We start from the raw sequence: 21,944 nt of genomic DNA on the forward strand, positions 1-21,944 counted from the left end.
GAGTGCCACAGGAAGGATTACACCAGTGAGGAGTGCCACAGGAAGGATTACACCAGTGAGGAGTGCCACAGGAAGGATTACACCAGTGAGGAGTGCCACAGGAAGGGCTGCACCAGTGAGGGATGCCACAGGAAGGGTTACACCAGTGAGGAGTGCCACAGGAAGGATTACACCAGTGAGGGGTGCCACAGGAAGGATTACACCAGTGAGGAGTGCCACAGGAAGGATTACACCAGTGAGGAGTGCCACAGGAAGGATTACACCAGTGAGGAGTGCCACAGGAAGGATTACACCAGTGAGGAGTGCCACAGGAAGGATTACACCAGTGAGGAGTGCCACAGGAAGGATTACACCAGTGAGGAGTGCCACAGGAAGGGCTGCACCAGTGAGGAATGCCACAGGAAGGGTTACATCAGTGAGAAGTGCCACAGAAAGGATTACACCAGTGCGGTGTGCCACAGGAAGGGCTGCACCAATGAGGGGTGCCACAGGAAGGGCTGCACCAGTGAGGGGTGCCACAGGAAGGACTACACCAGTGAGGGGTGCCACAGGAAGGGCTACACCAGTGAGGGGTGCCACAGCAAGGATTGTACAAGTGAGGGGTGCCACAGGAAGGGCTACACCAGTGAGGGGTGCCACAGGAAGGGCTACACCAGTGAGGGGTGCCACAGGAAGGGCTGCACCAGTGAGGGATGCCACAGGAAGGGCTGCACCAGTGAAGGGTGTCACAGCAAGGGTTGTACAAGTGAGGGGTGCCACAGGAAGGGCTACACCAGTGAGGGGTGCCACAGGAAGGGCTACACCAGTGAGGGGTGCCACAGCAAGGGTTATACAAGTGAGGGGTGTCACAGCAAGGCCAACCAAGCAACTAAACTAAATTAACTAAACCTAACTAACAAACTAACAAACTAACCTAACCTAACCTAACTGAATTAAGAAACCAATCAACTATATAACTCTACCAAGCTAACCAAACTAACAAACTAACCAGACTAACTAAAATAACTCTACTAATATAACATTACTAACCTAACCTAAACTAACCAACCAAAAAAAAATAAAATAAAATGACAATAATAATAAAAAAATAATAAAATAAATACATTAATTAAAAACTACATTAAACTCATTCAATCTACCTAACTAACAAACTAACTAAACTAAACTAACTACCAATATAACATTACTAACGAGCCTAACCTAACCTAACCTAACTGACCTAACCTAATTAACCTAACCTAACCTAACCTAACTAACCTAATCTAACTGACCTAAAATAACTAACCTAACCTAACCTAACTGACCTAACCTAACTAACCTAACCTAATCTAACTGAGCTAACCTAACTAACCTAATCTAACCTAACTGACCTAACTAAACTAACCTAACCTAATCTAACTGACCTAACCTAACTAACCTAACTGACCTAACTAACCTAACCTAACTAACCTAACCTAACTATCCTAACCTAACTAACCTAACCTAACTGCTTCAGGAATCATAAGAGTACTCCTGAACACTGTAGTATTGAGACTGGGTTGAGACAAGCTTTCTAAACCCAGTCACTGTGGTATGCAACAATTCCCACCACTAAAATCAGTGTATGGAGTCTTTTTAAGCATCTACAAGAAAGAAGGGGATTAAAAAGAGTAGATTTAGCAATTTCTAGCCAGTACAATGTTTGGAGGTCGGTGAAGAACAGGAAAAAATGCTTCAGAGTGGTTAGTGATTAAGTAAAGGTGTGGCAAATTGCAGTCAAAGGGTTAATACAGTCTTTTTAAGCATATACAAGAAAGAAGGAGATTAAAAAAGGGTAGATTTAGCAATTTCTAGCCAGCACAATGTTTCAACCCTTTCACTGAGATATGCACCATGTCACAATACCAGAAGCAATGGAATGTTAATAAGCAACAGGAAAAGATGCCTCAAATTGTAGTGGAAGGGTTAAAAGAGTGCATCAACCCTTCCGTCTCACCATGCCAGAAGCAATGAAATGTTAATAGGCAACAAGAAAAGATGACTCAGGGTGGTTAGTGGTTAAGTAAAGATGTGGCAAATTGTAGTGGAAGGGTTAACACAGTACATCAACCCTTTCAATGAGATATGCACTGCCTCACAATACCAAAAGCAACAAGAAAAGAAGTCCGAATGGTTAGTGTCACAGCAAAAGGTGTGGCAAAGAGCTGAAAGGGTTAACATACATGTGGTTTAGCATGACTTACAATACATCAACCCTTTCATTGGGACATGCACTGCCTCACTGTACTAGAAGCAATGACATGTTAATAAGTGTAATAAAAAATAAAAATAAATAAAAAAAAATAAATAAATAAAGGGGGTTGGTTGGAGGGGGGGCAGGATGGAGGATTAAAGTGATAGATTTGGCAGTTTTTTGTCAGTATAATGGTCAGGGATGACTTAGATGACAGTGAAGCAAGAAGGAACAGCCACCTCAGAATGGTCATTAATTAGGAAAGACAACACCAAATCACAGGGAAAAAAAAAAATAATAATAATAATAAAAATAATATTGACATAACATTAGCTTCTGAGGGGTAGGTTAGGTTGCATTAGGTTATGCTTAGATTAATAAGTTCATTAATTTCACTGGTAATCCCATCATTGTGTAGTTGCATCATATTTAGTTACTGTCACAAAACCAGTAGGCAAGGGTTATTTCCATAAAGCCTTTAAAAATAGCTGAATTTACATGAAGTTTCCAATAGCACAGCCAGCCCACCCACTGCTACACCACATACATGAATATTAAAACTTTCTCTGCTACACAAACTTTCTACTTCAATGCATATAACTTTTCTGACAATATAAACACGTAGACCCAAAAAATTGTTCACTGCTCACTCTTTATTCTCTCTCGTCATTCTTTCATCTTTTTTCCCTTCCCCTTTCTCATTTATAATGTTCTTGCACTAAATTCCTGTATACATTATGCGGGGTAAAATGACAATATACATAAGAAGTATGAATAAAAATAACCAAATCATTAGACTATTCTTGCCCTAAGCTCTCATGAATATTTCTGCAGTGTGACAAGACAATATCATCCTCCTGCTTTCTCTCTTTCCTCTCCTGTGTCTCCACCCAAACGATTTTTACAGCGCCAGGAAGCTGAGCAGAGGACGACCATAGCTGTCAAATGATTAAGGGAATTTTATCTGCTTTTTTTTTTTTTTTTTTTTTTTTTGCATTTTTATTGTTTTTAGCTTTTATGTTTAAAGTTAAGAATAATAAACAAAGATGAACTGTTCTGGCCAGATTCTTTCTTTTTCCTTCTCTTTTTTTTTCTGGACATCTATTTTTTTTTTAGCTTTCATTTTCAAAGTTGAGATCAATAAACAAAGATAAAACTGTTCTACCCAGATTTTTATTTTATTTATTTATTTATTTTTTTTTTTGCATATCTATTGTTTTAGATTTTACATTCAAAGTTGAGGTTAATAAAGAAGGATAACCCATAGTAACTAGTATTATTCGCTCACCACAGGCATAAATAGACTTAAGGACAAAATACATAGTGCAATTTAACATTTCAAATTCAGTAACCCTTCTATTTTCCCCATTAGTTACATATCATATCACTTTCCTCACACGATGCCTGGCAGTCCCTGTAAATCTTTATTTTGTAATTTTTTTTATTATGTAAATGAATCTTATACAACATGTGCTTCTTATTTTGTGGTTTTTACAATGAATGGTTGTTGTAAAGCTTGTAACATATAGTCTTTGTAATTTGGACCGAGGAAAAAAATGTATTGCAATGTATCTGTTAATCCTTTCATTGCAATACAAAACAAGTAACAACAGCAGAAGCAATGCATGAAATCTTTATAAGCATCTACAAGAAAGTTGGGGGCTGAAAAGAATAGATTTTGCAATTTCTACCCAGTTTAAAGATTGGATATGACTGCAGAAAAAGTGAAGACGTCTCAAAAATAATTATACGTAATCATGAAAAGATGTACCAAACAGCAGTCAGAGTTAAGCAATAAAACTATCTGTCCATCTATGTGGTCAATAAAACTATCTGTCTATCTATGTGATCAATAAAACTATCTGTCTATCTATGTGGTCAATAAAACTATCTGTCTATCTATCTATATCATGCAAAAGCAGAAGCACCACCACCTCCCACCAGCACCACCAGAAGCCACCAAATTATGATAGGGATGCTGGCAACAACACACCAGTCACAGGCAGCCCTAACACACCAACAGCATCTCTCCAACACTTCACTCTTCCACTGTGTTTATTTCTCACTTCTCTTCCCCACACACTAAGGGAAGCTGCAAAAAGCCACCAGGTCTACATGTGGCAGTCCCTGTATGAAGCATGTCTCTTTATTTCCACCTCTCATCCTTATCTATAAATCTGTCTAGTTTTTTAAAAGCTCCATAATGACTCAGCACTGGCAGCCTGATATGTGGGTGTGTATACTATAAATAATGTAAATGTAAGTACTGATATAATACTTAATTGCAATACTGATGTGAGGTCCTGGGCTTTTAAATACTCATATAGCTCAATTATACAGCTTGATGCCAAGTCATGTGGATAGTTACAGTAATGTACCCTGGACCTAGGAAGTGATGGAGCCAATGTGTGTGCCTTTTTTCCACTCGGCCTTCCGCCTCCTCTAATCCTTGGTGGACTAACTTATCAGCATGTAAAAGCTTCTAGATGAAAGGCACCGGTTGACTTGAAGGAAAGGGATCAACTACAACAATTCACACCTTTTGGCTATTTGCTCACCATTCTCTCTCTCTCTCTCTCTCTCTCTCTCTCTCTCTCTCTCTCTCTCTCTCTCTCTCTCTCTCTTTCCATGACTTTCTAGCTTGAGTGTAGGTAGGTGAATAGATAGATGGATAGATAGATAGACAGACAGATAGATAGATACAGTTTTATTGACCACAGGTACTTTTCTGCTAAATACATTACATTTTTTTTTGTCAAAATTATAATAACTATATAACAACATTTTTACAACAACCATTCACTTTAAAACCACAAAACAAGAGGCACATGTTGTACAAAATTCATTTACACAATAAAAAATAAAATGTTTACACACAGTAAGGATTTATACATTAAAATAGTTTCCTTTACAGACAAATAGTAAACACATAAGCTGGATAATATCACAAAAACAAAACTTATGCTACTGACAGACTTAAATGAGTATTCCCCTTTCATAAAAAAAAGTATATTCCTGTAAAAATATATTCCCAACTATGTATGGATGAATGAACATTATCAGATAGATCTCAATATAAAGACAGTAATCTGTGTACAATAATTCAAACTATACCATACTCAGTCCCCAGCCACCAGATACCAGGCCTGTGCAGTCAAGTACCCAAAACACCCAACCCCAACTCTGTCTCTGTCTCCTAGGTACAATAATTCCCAGGAAACACAATTAAATATCCAATATTTCCCAGAAAACACGCTGAAGTACTCTAATAATTCCCAAAAAACATGCTTAAATACCCAATAATTCCCCAAAAACATGCTTAAATACCCAATAATTCCCAGAAAACACACATCCCAAAAATGCACAAAAACAAAAAATACTCAAGAATTTCACAAAAATAAATAAATAAAATAAAATAAAATAAAATAAAATAAAATAAATAAATAAATAAATAAATGAATAAACAAATAATTAATTAATTAATTAATTAATAAACATAAGAACATAAGAACATAAGAAATAAGGGAAGCTGCAAGAAGCTACCAGGCTTACACGTGGCAGTCCCTGCATTTTCACTATCATCCCTATCCATAAACCTGTCTAATCTTCTCTTAAAGCTCCCTAATGTCTTAGCACTAACAACTTGATTACTGAGTCCATTCCACTCATTTACCACTCTATTTGTGACCCAATTTCTTCCTATCTCTTTCTTAAACCTAAATTTTTCAAGCTTGAACCCATTATTTCTTGTTCTAACCTGGTTGCTGATCCTAAGAATTTTGCTTACATCCCCCTTGTTATAACCCTTATACCACTTAAAAACTTCAATCAGGTCCCCTCTTAACCTACGTCTCTCTCTAAAGAATGTAAATTTAACAACTTCAATCTCACCTCATAAGGAATACTCCTCATCCCCTGTATCCTTTGTCATTCTCCTTTGTACAGATTCTAATAGACCTGTATCCTTCCTGTAACGTAGGGACCAGAACTGCACAGTGGAATCTAGATGAGGTCTGACCAGCACCAAATATAACTTTAATATTTCTTTGGGCCTACTACTTTTAACACTACAAAAAATTAATCCTAATACCCTATTTGCCCTGTTTCTGGCCTCTATGCATTGCTTTCCTAGACAGAGTTCAAAGCTAATTATAACTCCTAAAAAAAAGGCGCGCACACACACACACACACACACACACATCACACCCATACATACTTAGAATACAGGGCTGTGGAGTCATAGTCAATCAGAGACAGGACATACTGACTCTGACTCCAACAGCACCACATTGCTTCTTACTCTGACTCCACATCACTGCCACACACACACACACACACACACACACACACACACACACACACACACACACACACACACACAGATATAAGACATGCACATAAACCCACCACAGGTGTAACATTGCCACAATGAGCTGCAGGGCTTCTAAATGCAGTGCACCGACATTATACTATTAACTGCTGATTGGTGTGAGAAATATCAGTAATATAGAGGTTATCAAGAAGAAATTGCCCGCACTTATCTGTAATGGCTGTTATGATTCACACAAGTGTATTAGTAAACATTAAGCATTGTATAGTTATCATTTTATTACCTTATACATTGCTTATCACAAGGTTCTTTCTGAAATGTATGGTGCTGTATTGGGAATTGGCATCATCAACAGGGTTCTCTCTCTCTCTCTCTCTCTCTCTCTCTCTCTCTCTCTCTCTCTCTCTCTCTCTCTCTCTCTCTCTCTCATTTTGTTGCCCTAAGCCAGTGTCCCTCTTACATAAAAAAAGTAAAGTATATAAATAAAATAAAACTGAATAATAATAATAATAAAAATAATAATAATAATAATAATAATAATAATAATAATAATAATAATAATAATAATAATAACAATAATAACAATAATAATAAAACATTTCAAGCCAGGAATTATGAAAAAAAAAAGAATAAAACCAAATATATACCTACATACATTCATACCACACTGTAGGAGCTCCACTTTGGTTCAAGAAAGTGTTCAACTGTCAGTACTTCCTGCATGTCCCACACCTGAGTGATACCTTGCTTAACTTTATTTAACAGAACTAAATAACTTACCTAACCTAATCTAACCATCTACTTACCTACCTACCTACCTATCTAATCAATTAACTATACTAACCTAAATAAACTACACTAAATAATTCTACCTACCTAACCTAATCTAGCTAATTAACTACCTACTTCACTATCCAACCAATTAAACCTATCGTAACTTTACCTAACTCTACTTGCCTACATACCTACCTAACTATCTAAACTAACTAACAATTAAATGAATAAATAAATAAACTGTAATTACCTACCTAACAAATTAATAAACTATATAAATAAATGAATAAATACCCAATTAAGTAATTAACAGACTGAATAACCAACAAACAAACAAACTAACCGACTAGCTACCTAACCTAACCAGCTAACTAAACCTATGTATCTCTGACTCCAACCACCCATGCTGACCTAACAAGCAAACAAACCCATGAATTAACCAACCTAACTCAGCTAACCTAACCTATCTTACTAACTAACCTAACCTAACCTAACCCAGCTAACCTAACCTATCTTACTAACTATCCTAACCCACTAATTAACCAACCTGACCTGATCTACCTTACTAACGAGGAAACAAACTAACCTAAACTAAATTACCTAACAAACCAATCAACTAAGTATGTCATCACCTAGCATACCCTAACCACGAACCTAACGACCTGACAAAGCTAAGAAATAACTAACCTAACTTAATAACATGTGACAAACAAAGCTATGAATTAAATAACTTCACCAACCTAACCTGACCTAACCTAACCAACCTAACCTGACCTGACCTAACAAACAAACCTGTGAACTAAACTTACCTAATCCAATCTACTTATACACAAACAAACAAATGTGCAACCTAATCTAACTGATCTAACAAACAAATCCATAAATTAACCAACCTAACCTAGCTAACCTAACCTAATCTAATCTACCTACGTACAAACAAACAAACAGACAGAGCCACCTAGCCTAACCTAACCTAACCTAACTGATCTAACAAACAAACAAACCCATAAATTAACCAACCTAACCTAACCTAATCTAATCTACCCACGTACGTACAAACAAACAAACAGAGCCACCTAGCCTAACCTAACCTAACTGATCTAACAAACAAACAAACCCATAAATTAGCCTAACCTAACCCAGCTAACCTAACCTAATCTAATCTACCTATGTACAAACAAACAAACAAACAGAGCCACCTAGCCTAACCTAACCTAACCTAACTGATCTAACAAACAAACAAACCCATAAATTAACCAACCTAACCCAGCTAACCTAACCTAATCTAATCTACCTACGTACAAACAAACAAACAAACAGAGCCACCTAGCCTAACCTAACTGATCTAACAAACAAACAAACCCATAAATTAACCAACCTAACCCAGCTAACCTAACCTAATCTAATCTACCTATGTACAAACAAACAAACAGAGCCACCTAGCCTAACCTAACCTAGCTACGAACAATCATTACCACATTGCCTTGCTCCGACCAACGCACACTCTGAGGAATATTAAGACATACCAACAAGGAATGCTAAAGTGAAAAGTGACTATGTAGGAAGTTATATAGTGACAGAAATGAAAGGCGTGCTGCTTCTCAAGAACGTATTCATGTAACTCTCTCTCTCTCTCTTCACACACACACACACACACACACACACACACACACACACACACACACACACCTAATTAATTAACCCAATAATTGAATGAAGTAATAAGTTGATACGTAAAATCTGTTAGTCTGTATAACTTAATGTTGACCTTGAAGTTCTCTCTCTCTCTCTCTCTCTCTCTCTCTCTCTCTCTCTCTCTCTCTTATCTCCCCAAGTTATCTCTGCGTTTAAAGGCACTCAAGTTTAATATACTGTTTGGTGTGTATCTATATTGATATACGTGGAGTTTTTACACACACACACAACACACACACACAAAGAGCTTAGAGCTCACTATGAGCTCTGAGCTCTTTCCATAAGGGAACAGCTGGCTGGATGACCACCAGACGAACGTAGGTGAATCACACACACACACACACACACACACACAAATTGTCAAGGCGTGTACAGTTTTATGAGACTGATGTGTACCGTAGCTTGCCAGTGATGATGACGATGATCGGAGAAAATGATTGCGGTGGCGATGGCAGTAACTATGAATGAAGTGTATGTGCCGTAGTTAGCTAGTAATACGGACATTTACAACAATGATGACAAACTGAATGAACTGTACCGTAGCTAGGTAATAATAACGATGAAACTGTACCGTAGCTTGCCAACAATAATAGTACTTGATGATGAATGAATGATATGCACCGTAGCTAACCAATAATAATAATAATAATAATAATAATAATAATAATAATAATAATAATAATGATAATATATAATAATAATAATAATAATAATAATAATAATAATAATAATAATAATAACAACAATAACAAACTATGAAAACAATGACGATAATGAAGTGTGAATGAAATGGCAGTGCACTGTATTTTTTATTTACTAATTAATCAATTTATTTGTTTGCTTTAGTCATGTATTTGTTACTTAATTTTTAGCAAGTAACGATGGCAACAACACCAGTAGCTATGAATGAACCGTACCGTCACCGCAGCCAGGCAGTACTGATAGCGATGCCAATGTACCGTAGCGAGGCCTGGCTGACTGGTTGGCTGGCTGGCTGGCTGGCTTGCCTTGTGACGCCAGCCTACTGAGAACACGCCTATATTATGCAATTGCCTAAATATATATACGCTGGGACTGCCAATAGATGCGTAAATGACTTCCTCCCTCTTTACCAAACACCATAAATCCATAAACAATAACTGGTAAACGAGGAAATACCACAAAAAAACATTGTTATTGTTTACCTTTACACTGAGAAGAATAGGAAAGGAAAAATTAATGAAGATTTTTGACAATAAACACAATCTAGAGATATAAAGGTCAAGGTGGCAGGGAGGAACAATCGTGAAGAAGGCAAAAGAAGAAGAGGAAGAGGAGGAGGAGGAGGAATAGAAAGATGTAGAAACTGTAGAGAGAAGAGGAATTGAAGAATAAAGAACAGAATCGTAAAGAAAAGAATGAAGAGAGAGAAGGAAGAAAGAGAAGAAAATGAAAGGGAGAAGGAAAAACATGACGCAAGGAGAGAGAGAGAGAGAGAGAGAGAGAGAGAGAGAGAGAGAGAGAGAGAGAGAGAGAGAGAGAGAGAGAGAGAGAGAGAGAGAGAGAGAGAGAGAGAGTAGGAAATGAAAGGCTAAAAGACTAGTAGAAGGTGAAAGATGTAGCAAAGAATGAGGAATAAAAGAAAGAGAAGTATGGACAGAAGAATGATGGACACGAGGAAAGTGAACAGGAAGAGAACAAGAGGGCTGGTGAGGAAATACAGATGTAGAAATGCTAGTAATGGGAGGGGAACCAGAAGGGCGAGGAGTGAAAAGGGAGAGATAAAAAGACGATACATTAGAGGAAAAGAAAAAATAATATGGTAATAGTGGTGGTGGTAGTAGTAGTAGTAGTAGTAGTAGTAGTAGTAGTAGTAGTAGTAGTAGTAGTAGTAGTAGTAGTAGTAGCAGGCAATATGAATAGTAGCAGCATTAAAGGAGAGTGAAAAAAATGATAAGACGATATAACAGTGTAAGGGAAGATAAGACGGGAAGAAGTAGTTGTATTGGCAATAGTAGTAGTATGAGCAGTACCCAACAGGGGACGTAGAAGTGGTAGAAGCAGGGGCCAGCAGTGTTGTCATACCTGTAAGCGATGGACATGGCATTGAACAGCTTGGTGAGGGAACTGTCGATGCTCACAGTCTCCACCTTGGCCCTGCTGCTCTTCTTGGCGTAGGTGATCACGCCCTGCTCCTGCTGCTGGCGAGCCCTCCCCTGCTCATTGGACCCCGCGGACTCCTCCATAATGTCCCCCGGGATCTCCAGCAACACGTTCTCCTCGTCATCCTGGGCGTCCGCCTCGAAGTCCGACACCATGAAGTGACCGGAGTGAATCACCTCTTTCTCCCCCTTGCGGCCCATGGTGATGCTGCCCACTGTGGTGATATCCGCCGTCATTCTGCGCCACTACTCCCACCCCTCAGACACTCCTGTATTCACCGCGGAGACACGCAGCACTCGCCTCATTGTATTGCACGTACAACCGCTCACCACCACCCGCTCAGACCAACTGGCTCGCTCACAGCAGGCTAGGCGCTGGCTGGCTGCTGGCTGGCTCAGAGAGAGAGTGGGAGGGCCAGGCTGGGTGGGGATGAGGGAGGGAGGGAGAGGGCGTGTGTGAGTGGAGTGTCCGCCGCTGTTGCCATCACCAGGCTCTTCCCCATTCTACCATTACAACTGTCATGTCCACTACTGTTTGTGTTCTACCATTAATTACGGAGTGTCACTGTAATTTGTGGTGGTGTGTGTTCACTACCTACCTCCCAGCTCGCCAGGACGGGACAGGCCCCACTGGTATTGATTTTATCATTAGTGCCACCGCCACGACCACCGCGGCCACACAGGGCCACTATCTCATTAGCGTTGACGTAACATTACTGCGTGTTTTCATCACGGCAACGCTACCCAGGAAAGCTGCGTGCATTGTGCACCGATAACATGAGAGAGAGAGAGAGAGAGAGAGAGAGAGAGAGAGAGAGAGAGAGAGAGAGAGAGAGAGAGAGAGAGAGAGAGAGACTGTAGGGAAGTAATAAATACACGGACTTTTTTTTTCAGTTTTATTTCACAAAATGTGAGAAAATATTCCTCACGTTGGGCGGTGCAGCATGCAGCGTGGGGTGTTACTGTAGCCTCACACCAGGCAGGCGCTGCAGCGAGACAGCACGCATTGTTTCTAGCATTACGAATTATCACGGCCAGACACACGGTCCAGACACCCCTGCACACCTCCCCTGCCCTCCCTGTCTGGCTCGGGTGACCGGGTGCTGCAGTAAGCATGGAGGGCCATCTATCTCTCCTCTCTGCTAAGAAAATCAATGGTGCCATCCCGAGGCACGCGGCACTGTGGTGTGTGAGAAGCGTGATCCTCCTGACTGGGAATAAATATATTTTGTACCACATAATTGTACATATCAACATTCATCACACCGGGAGGGGTCGCTGTATCAGAGACGCAACGCCTCATCCCGTGTCTTCCCTTCACCAGACCTTCACGGATGGGACATGGGCCACTGTTCTTAAACGCCTTGTTCTCTTAGCACCACTATTTTCAAAGGCCAGAGTTAATTAGTTGTGCTCTCACGGGTATATTTCCCCTGCTGATGATGACCTACCTACCACTAGAATCATGAAAACACCCTTGAAACCTATAATAACTTCCACTAGAACCTGTTAAAAGTAGTGGAGATGAGAGCAAAACGTCAAAGAAACACAGGCCTTAAAGCTCATCTGTATCACCACAACACAACCTTTGATATGTCACCTCTGCCACACGACACACGGCATGCAACCTGTGTACTTGGAAACACCTCACACAATGTACGGAAAGCAAATGACTTACAAATAGTCATGTAAAGTATGAGTCACTTCAGGCATCATGAAATATCGGTCACTTCACAAACACAAAGTTAGCTTTACGAAATGTCGGTCATATTAGTCACTTCACAGCAAGACGAAGTGAATCACGTTGATGACTCTTGATGTGTGCCACACACTGACACGTGAGAGATTCACAATGTATATAAGTACAGAACAACACAGACTATTAGTACATTGCATAGTCTTCAGTCATCACCACTCTGGTTATCAATGGTTATCATGAACATGTAATATAGTGCAATACTGGAGGTACCTGATGGACACAGGTAAAATATTCTTTTGTCTACTATTGCAAACATGACTTTCTGTCTCTCCTCTTAGTGTTCAATTGTCTCACACACACACACACACACACACACACACACACACACACACACACACACACACACACACACACACACACACACACACACACACACACACACACTTCCACTCCTCAGTATTACCCTGTATAGAGCTCACAAGAACATTACAAGAATAGAACCCACACAACTTTTCACACAAAGATATACGTATAGCAAACTCTTGACAAAGTTGCAAGATATCTATATATATGGCACAGAACCAGGCATTGTAACGTGTGTGGTGCATAGTTCGCCTCCTGCAGCATCTTGGGGGGAGTGAAGGTGTTAGTGGAGGGACATTCTAAATTGACACAAGAACATCAGTAAGTCATTTGGACTTGGCTTATGTGCTGTGTCTTGAGCCTCCTGTTAATGGTTCAATGCCTGGCCACACTACTCAATATTTAAGTCAATGAAGCACTGGATTGGTTGCTGGAAATTAAATGACTGTTATAACAAGAGGGTTAGATTATCTGAAGGAGGTTTGTACATTTTAGGGATGGGGGGGGGGGGCAGTTAGGTTCAAGAGGGATGTACGTAGGAAAGACTATCTATCTGTGTGTCTATCTATCTATCTATTAATCTATATCCAATGCTTTCTCCTAAAAATCTCTTTGAAGGGATAGCCATGACACAAAGACTCTAAGAACCAACAAATATAGAAGGATCGGCGTCTCTCTTTGTCTATTAACTGTCCTGTACTCACCCCAACTCTACACACCTGGCCTATACAGTACATATTATTTACATTAAAGCAATATAAAAATTGATTGCAACTGTAGAAATATCCATCACCACATGAAACACTCAACTCTCCCTCACTTGGAATGAGTGCAATGGAATACACAGGACTTTCATCACCCAAATTCCATCTTACACAATAGTTGATGAGTTTCCAAAGCCGAGCCACACACATACACACACTTAAACCAGCACATATGAACACTTCAGATCATCATATGTCTGAGTGTGTGTGTGTGTGTGTGTGTGTGTGTGTGTGTATGTGTGTGTGTGTAGGATGGCACCATCTATCCCTCCACACTTATACAGACAATGTTAATACAGCAAACCTTCAATATAGTAAGTATGGGATATAACAAATGTAGCTTCTCAAATAAGCCTTACATTTAACAAACTCTTGATCATTACAAGAGGCAAGTATAACAAATCTTCAGTGTCTTCAAACAAAACATACACAGTGAACTATCAATAAAGCACAAGAAAGTCAGTAAAATCTTGAGTGACCGCTGTTTGAAGACAGTACACAGTGGCTACCATTGTATGATGGCCTGAGTTCATTAAACACCTCACTGGTACAACCACAAGAGGCAGCTTTCAGACATAACAAACTGGCCTCTTCCTAGAAATAGTGCTTTACATCAGGAGTGAAGTGGTGTGCTTCACCTAACCCTCCCACATAGCAATGGTAAATAAGCCCACTATCAGTTCAGGACAGCCCAGATTTCATTCCCATAATCTGTAGTAATGGTAACTCAAACGAGGGAATCACACAAATGCACACACACACAGCATCTCCTTAATAATATGGTACAGTCACAGTCAGAAGCTAAGTAATACACCAAAGTCCTTTCCACTGTACTTCAAGTTTTCCCTCAGTCTTGAGTATCAGATTATTAGCAGATCAGAGGACTTAAGATTTAAGCAAAGCACAATTGTGAGTCCTGTGATCTGCTGAAAATCTATCAACCCTCACACTTTGTAAGGAGACTGTCAGCAAATCAGAGAAGTTAAGACAATTTCAAGTCCTCTGATCTGCTAAGAATCTATCAACCACCAAGTTTTGTCAGGAGACTGTCAGCAGATCACAAGACTTAAGACTAAAGCAAAGCACAATCTAGAGCCCCCTGATCTGCTAGGAATCTATCAACCATCAAGTTTTGTCAGGAGATTGTAAGCAGATCATAAGACTTTTGACAGGAGAACACAAAACACAGTGGAGATGAGTAGTGCAGGTTTCTCAGCTTGTGACCACCACTGTATTAACTTGACTGGGTAAACAGAGAAGTACTACAACATAACATAAGGGAAGCTGCAGGAAGCCATGAGGTATACATGTAGGACTTCCTCAAAGGGACTCTATTCTTTTCAGTGGATATTCCTCAAGAAGATCTCTAGTAAGGGAGAGCCGAGTGTATTCCGGCTGTGGCTTTTGCTGCTAATCGTGCTTAGACTAACTGTGACTTTATCATACTTCAATGAGCTTGAGTGATAAATACAAAGGTGAGTACAAACCACGACGAGTCCTGTCTTAAGTTTACCTCTCTGTCATGTTTCCAGGCGCTCTGTCAATCATCACATCACTGCCAGCATGAAATGGACAAGGGAAAAAACATCACACATTCCCCAGTCCATTAGCACAAGCACAGCATGACACGGAGGTAATCACACAGCTGCCACTACATTATTGACAAAATTGTATAGAATTGAGAAAATTATAATTACTACACAAACTGTATGTAAATTGATAAGGACATTAATGAAACAATCTCAACTGGGCCACATCACAAGAAAAAAATAAAAATAATAATAAAAAAATGCAATATGTAATGCAATCACAACTAAGGTGAATGTAAACACAAAACAAAAAATAAATAGTTATACATAACACGATGGCAATGCTTCACACATGCAATTATTACGACACACTCTACACCACGGCAGGCTACACCACCCAAGCCTGAGGCAGGAGCTGTCACCCACGGCCAGGAGTAAACACACACATCTTCCTGGACGGATAGTTCAGTGCCCGGCAAGACAGGCACACTGACACACACCACTGCACTATCCTGTATCTTGTGTCCCTGTGTCCTTAATCATATATACTTGCTCTCTTTGTCATGTCACTTTTTTTTCTTTTGTTTTTCTCTATGCTATTGCCTACACTCAAATATATTCTCCCTTTTTTTTTTTTTTCTGCTTACCCTTCAAATCTACAATATAATTCTTTTTGTATTCTCAGTATTTCCTCTCCATGTTTCACACAATGCCATACTCACTTATACTTTCTTCATAGCCTCAACTGCTTCTCACTCCAATACTCATACACACTCTATCTCTTTATCATTACACTTATCTCTCCCTCTCACACCCCACTGCATCTACACATACACATACACACTACTTTATAATCACTTTGTCATCTCACTCTCAGCCATTCTGTCTCAATGGTCAAACCATCTCCGTGCTTTACTTCTCTCGCAATCAGCACATCTCCAATACTCACATGTATTCTCTTAATAACCTCAATTTTTCCTGTCTCTCTTACATCTTGCACATCTACACACTCATATACACTCCCTCATCCTCACACTTTCTACTACTTTCCCCCTGTAAAACAAATAATCTCAGGGTGCTGCACTACAGCCACTTTTCACACAGTCTTTCAGTCTTTGTCAGTGTTTCCGCTTCTACCTAATCTACATAACTCGTGGCAAGTCACGATGCTGAGTTACATTGCACAGACGACAAGACCAACACCATCTTTGTGGCGTCACCCAGCTGGCCACTTGCTTCAGTTAACGTAGATTGACTTGATGTGTTGTATAGAGGCACACAACAGACTGAGTTGAAGTTATAAATCTACACAAACATTCACTCACTCACACACACACACACACACATACACACACACATATGGTCACTGTACATTTCACTCAAATTATATACATTACTACGTAGTACTTAATAAAAATTGTGTTATAGTGAGTTATTAAAGCCCACAATTATCTGCCACACACACACACACACACACACACACACACACAGTACAATAGTAGTGGTATACACTGGCCTGCACAAACTTTCTCCATACTGGGAGCATCAGTCAGTACAGGCTCCTATAAAATTCAGAGGGCCCCAGTGGCACCTCTCATCTTGTAGCAAACACAGAGGGAGAGAGGGAGACAGAGACATACTGAACAACAAATACAAGTAGATACAGCAAGAGCCAAACTGACAAAACTAAGACAAGCAAAATGTCCTGACTAAATAGATCAAGACCTGGGGTAAATTGACTAAATTAATTCTGGTAATGACCAAAGTTCTATTTATCACTAAACCTGAATGAATGCACACCTCACCCTTCGCATGCACACAAAATTCTCTGGAAGTAGACACAAGGTACAGACCAAACGACTGAGAGCCTGGTGAATCAACTGACATCACAACAAAGAAGATTTGGTTATCCAGTGTTAAGTAGCTGGGGAAGACGGTGATGAACTCCCACAAGGCCTTCAGTCCTTCTTCCCTGGAATCTGATCAAAACGCACCGCCAGTCTATTCCGTACTTGTTTTCTGGGTTTGGCCGCTCCTTCTGATCCCTGACTCTGCTTCTGCTGGTGCTGATGACTGCTGTTCTGGTTGTCCTTCCTTTGCTGTTGCTGCTGCTGCTGTTGCTGCTGTGGGATTGCATTGGCACCGCCCTCGGCTTTATTACTGTGTGTGCGCTCCTGCCCATTAGGCTTCGGCTTGCGTGGTGTTTGATTCCGTATGACTTGAGTGGGTACAAAGGCAGACTTGGCTGGCGATCCATTCTTGTGTGGCGTGGTGGTGGTGGTGGTGGTGGAGGTGGCAGCAGTGGAGGAGTTGGAGAGGGCATAAGACTGGTGTGCAGCAGTCAACAGACTCATTATGTTTGGCTCACCCTTGGACTGTGGATTCTGTGGGAGGTGTGGGTGAGGCTGTGGGTGCCGGGTGTGGTTGGCAGCCCCACGGAAGATGTCGTCCACTGACACCTCCACTCGCCCAGGACTGGCCCTGTGCTGGGTGTTCTGTCCCTGGTATGGCCTCAGGTTCACCTTATCGGCATCCAGACGCTGCACCTGTGACCAGATGTCATTGTACATGCCACCATGTGACTTCTGTGCTGTGGAGATCGGTGCTCCTCTCCCAAGGCCTGGTGGTGTCTTGACATTCATTGGCGGGCCGTTCACATTCACACTGACACCCTGGCCTTGAGGTTTCGGGTATATCACTGCCCTCGTCTCTGCATCCACCACCTGACTGAAGTACTTGGGTAGAAGACACCCCTGTGCATCCCCCGAGCACAACACCTGCCGCTCCCCCGATGTGAAGAACTTGATGCCGTCCCTCATGGCTTGCCGCATGTTGATGAAGATGTACAGCTGGTAGGAGCGCGGCCCCCCTGTGTTGAGGGGCACAAAGGGGTAGCAAGGGATGAGGGAGTGAGGGGAGGGCTTCACCAGGCCTTTCTGCAGGATCTTGGACACATAAGAGTAGTATGTTCCGTGCACCACACACTCTATTTCATCCGCAGACTTAATCTCCACAATCTTCCGCTGCTGGAAGTCAAGGAGGATGATAAGCGAAAGAAGTCATGTCATTCTGAATACAAACAAACAAACTGGTTCTTTTCAATATACATTTTGTTTCACATCTGCATAGAAAAAAAGATAACATGAAATGTTTACATTTTCTATGATAACAATCTTTTTCACAATAGCAGAGGCAATGGGAGGGGCAAAAAAAAAAAAAAAAATAATAATAATAATAATAATAATAATGAGGGAAGACAAGATTTCTACCTTAACTAAGCAAATCAATCTTACTTTCACATGGTTTTCTTTCATAACAGCAAGAAAAAAAGGGAAAAGAGAGAGGAGAGAGAGAGAGAGAGAGAGAGAGAGAGAGAGAGAGAGAGAGAGAGAGAGAGAGAGAGAGAGAGAGAGAGAGAGAGAGAGAGAGAGAGAGAGAGGAGAGAGAGAGAGAGAGGAGAGAGAGAGAGAGAGAGAGAGAGAGAGAGGAGAGAGAGAGAGAGAGAGAGAGTTTTAAACACTCCCTCAAAATAGCAAATAAAAAACAGCATGAGAGACAACCACCTGACTCTTTGAAGGTGACTGTGGTTTGGTTTGGTTAAGGTCACCATTAGCCATACACTTTCCCTGGGGCTGAGCAATGCGCAGACTGGCAGGGCTGGGCAGCTGGTGTGGGTCTGGGGGCTGAGGACCACCATGCTCGGGGCTGTGGGTGTTAGTGTTACCCTGCTGATGGAGAGAGGAAGAGGGAACACATGAGAGGTTGTTGCTACTCACAATAACACTGATGGAGGTAAGAAAGGTGATGCACTGACACTAACACCAAGACTTGTTACTCATGATAACACTGACAGAGGAGAGAAAGAAAGAAAGACAGGAGATGTATAAAGACTTGGTACATCTCATGTTTTAAAGCACCAAGGTTGATCTGAAGACTTATGCCACAAGAGGGAGCAGCTAACAGGATAAGAGGTGGTGTGTGGATGAAGACCAAAGAGAGACATACATCAGGGAGGGCACCTATGACCACAAAAAGGCATCCAAACCCATGAGGGAAATGTCAAACAAAAATAACAATGATAACAATGATGGAATAAGAATAGCATTAACTGGAGCTGTGTTGTGTTGGTTAACTGACCTTATGCAGTCACCTTACCACCTCATGACTGTCCTACTATGTTAATATCATTGTCACCACCACTTACCAAGGGTGTACTTTTTGACATGCTGTCTGGAAGGTGCTCTCAAGCCAGCCATGAGAGATGCCGAGAGACCAATGCTGCCTTTGTTCCTTGCCTGCTGTTGCTGTTGGTGCTGAGGGGCCTGTGGGGATTGGTATTTCTGCTGCTGCTGCTGCTGCTGCTGCTGCTGCTGGTGAGGGTGTTGGTATCTTTGTGGTTGTTGGTATCTTTGCTGCTGCTGTTGCTGCTGGGGAGGCTGATATCGGTACTGTTGTTGCTGCTGCTGCTGCTGTTGTTGCTGTTGTGGAGTTTGGTACCTCTGCTGGGGTTTGCTGCTGTTGTGGCTGTTGCTGCTGCCATCTCTGTAATTTAATGTAATGAGACAGGCACACACACACACACACACACACACACACACACACACACACACACACACACAAAACCACATCCATCCACCACACCACAGTACCACGCAAGCAAGTGTCACTCCACCACACACATTCACTCCACTCTTTACCACACCACCACTACACCACACACTCACCACAGGAGCTGACTGGTGACTGTAGTTCCTGTTGTTGTCATTCCTGTTGAAGTTGGGCGGCTGTGACCATCTGTTGTCCTGAGGTGGCTGGAAGGTGGGGCAGAAGTGAAGGTTTACTTAGCTTCATGAGGGAGGGAGTGAGAGAAACAGATCAACAGAGAGGGACAGAGATGGAGAGAAACAGATGGACTGAGGCAGAGACAGGTAAAGAGAAAGAAACAGACAAACACAGTAAAAAAAGATGGAGAGAGAGAGAGAGAGAGAGAGAGAGAGAGAGAGGAGGAGAGAGAGAGAGAGGAGAGGAGAGAGAGAGGAGAGAGAGAGAGAGAGAGGAGAGAGAGAGAGAGATGAGGAGAGGAGGAGAGAGAGAGAGAGAGCGAGAGCATATAAACACACAGATAAACATAAACCCATAAATAGATAGGAAAAAAAAAAAAATATATATATATATATATATATATATATATATATATATATATATATATATATATATATATATATATATATATATATATATATATATATATATTATATATATATAATATATATATATATATACAGGAAACTAGACCATAACCTCATCACAGACAAACAAGAGATAAAAACATACCTAAAACAAAAAAAAGATAAACAAAAGATAATAACATCCTCAGCAACTGATAGGAGCCCCTTTTCTGTTCCCTCTTACTTTCTCTATCCTCATTTTCAATCCAAAGCTGGATGCTGCGTTTATGTGCACAGTGACTTAACCTGCTCTTGTGCCCCACGCTCTTGAATATTCCGAGTTTTCCACCATCTGGCTACGACTACAGAGTCACTCTCAAACTAAAATTTATCTGTGCTGTATACCTCTCACCTGACTCCTCTGACTATAAGAAATTCTTTGACTACTTAACCTTCCAATGTGGAGCACATTCTTACTCTCTTCCCTTTTGCAGAGATCTCCATTCTTAGAGACTTCAATGTTCACCACCAGCTTTGGCTTTCCTCTCCCTTCACTGACCCGTCTTGGTGTGCTGAGCGCATAACAGAGGTGATAGTGTCTGGCATGGAGGCGTACATTCCTCATTCATTTTCTCATCCTAAACCTTCTAAACCTTGGTTTAACACAGCTTGTTCTTGTGCTATACATGATAGAGAGGTGGCCCACAAAAGGTACTTCAGCCTTCCATCACCAGAATCTCATGCACTTTATATTTCTGCCCGGAACCATGCCAAGTCTGTTCTCAAACTAGCCAAAAAACTCCTTCATTAACAGAAAAGTGTCAAAACTTTTCAAGATCTAACTCCCCTCGTGAATTCTGGCATCTAGCCAAAAATATCTCCAATAACTTTGCTTCTTCTTTCCCTCCTCTGTTTCAACCAGATGGCACCACTGCTATCACATCTATTTCTAAAGCTGAACTCTTTGCTCAAACCTTTGCTAAAAACTCTACCTTGAATGATTCTGGGCTTGTTCCCTCCCTCTCCTCCACCCTGTGACTACTTCATGCCACCTATTAAAATTCTTCGCAATGATGTTTTCCATGCCCTCACTGGCCTAAACCCTCGGAAGGCTTATGGACCTGATGGGGTCCTTCCTATTGTTCTCTGAAACTGTGCCTCCGTGCTTGCACCTTGCCTAGTCAAACTCTTTCAGCTCTGTCTGTCTGTTCCTTCCTACTCGAAGTTTGCCTACATTCAACCTGTTCCTAAAAAGGGCAACCGTTCTAA

The 21,944-nt window shown here is 41.0% G+C and overlaps 2 protein-coding genes and 1 long non-coding RNA gene across 4 annotated transcripts in view; all 3 read right to left on the minus strand.

Annotated features, from left to right (window-relative positions):
* Nucleotides 1-11,807, minus strand: part of LOC135115397 (carbohydrate-responsive element-binding protein-like) — an 86,019-nt gene extending 74,212 nt beyond the window's left edge. The window contains exon 1 of one of the 2 annotated variants that reach the window (XM_064032139.1): nucleotides 11,076-11,800. In XM_064032139.1, coding sequence (XP_063888209.1) covers nucleotides 11,076-11,389 — 314 coding nt within the window. In that variant the 5' untranslated portion in view covers nucleotides 11,390-11,800. Of the gene's footprint in view, nucleotides 1-11,075 lie in introns of both variants that reach the window. The other variant, XM_064032137.1, reaches the window with a different exon arrangement.
* Nucleotides 3,181-11,069, minus strand: LOC135115399 (uncharacterized). Its single transcript, XR_010275984.1, has 2 exons — nucleotides 8,451-11,069; nucleotides 3,181-8,336 (listed from the first exon to the last, which is right to left on the minus strand). It is a non-coding gene; the product is annotated as an uncharacterized LOC135115399 (long non-coding RNA).
* A 6,536-nt stretch (nucleotides 11,808-18,343) lies between the features above and the next one.
* Nucleotides 18,344-21,944, minus strand: part of LOC135115398 (5'-3' exoribonuclease 1-like) — a 29,416-nt gene continuing 25,815 nt past the window's right edge. The window contains exons 20-23 of the mRNA XM_064032141.1: nucleotides 20,232-20,318; nucleotides 19,712-20,049; nucleotides 19,071-19,235; nucleotides 18,344-18,533 (exon numbers count right to left, since the gene is read on the minus strand). Coding sequence (XP_063888211.1) covers nucleotides 18,494-18,533; nucleotides 19,071-19,235; nucleotides 19,712-20,049; nucleotides 20,232-20,318 — 630 coding nt within the window. The 3' untranslated portion in view covers nucleotides 18,344-18,493. The remainder of the gene's footprint in view (nucleotides 18,534-19,070; nucleotides 19,236-19,711; nucleotides 20,050-20,231; nucleotides 20,319-21,944) is intronic.

Source organism: Scylla paramamosain, chromosome 29 (assembly GCF_035594125.1).
Source record: "Scylla paramamosain isolate STU-SP2022 chromosome 29, ASM3559412v1, whole genome shotgun sequence".
Taxonomy (NCBI): domain Eukaryota; kingdom Metazoa; phylum Arthropoda; class Malacostraca; order Decapoda; family Portunidae; genus Scylla; species Scylla paramamosain.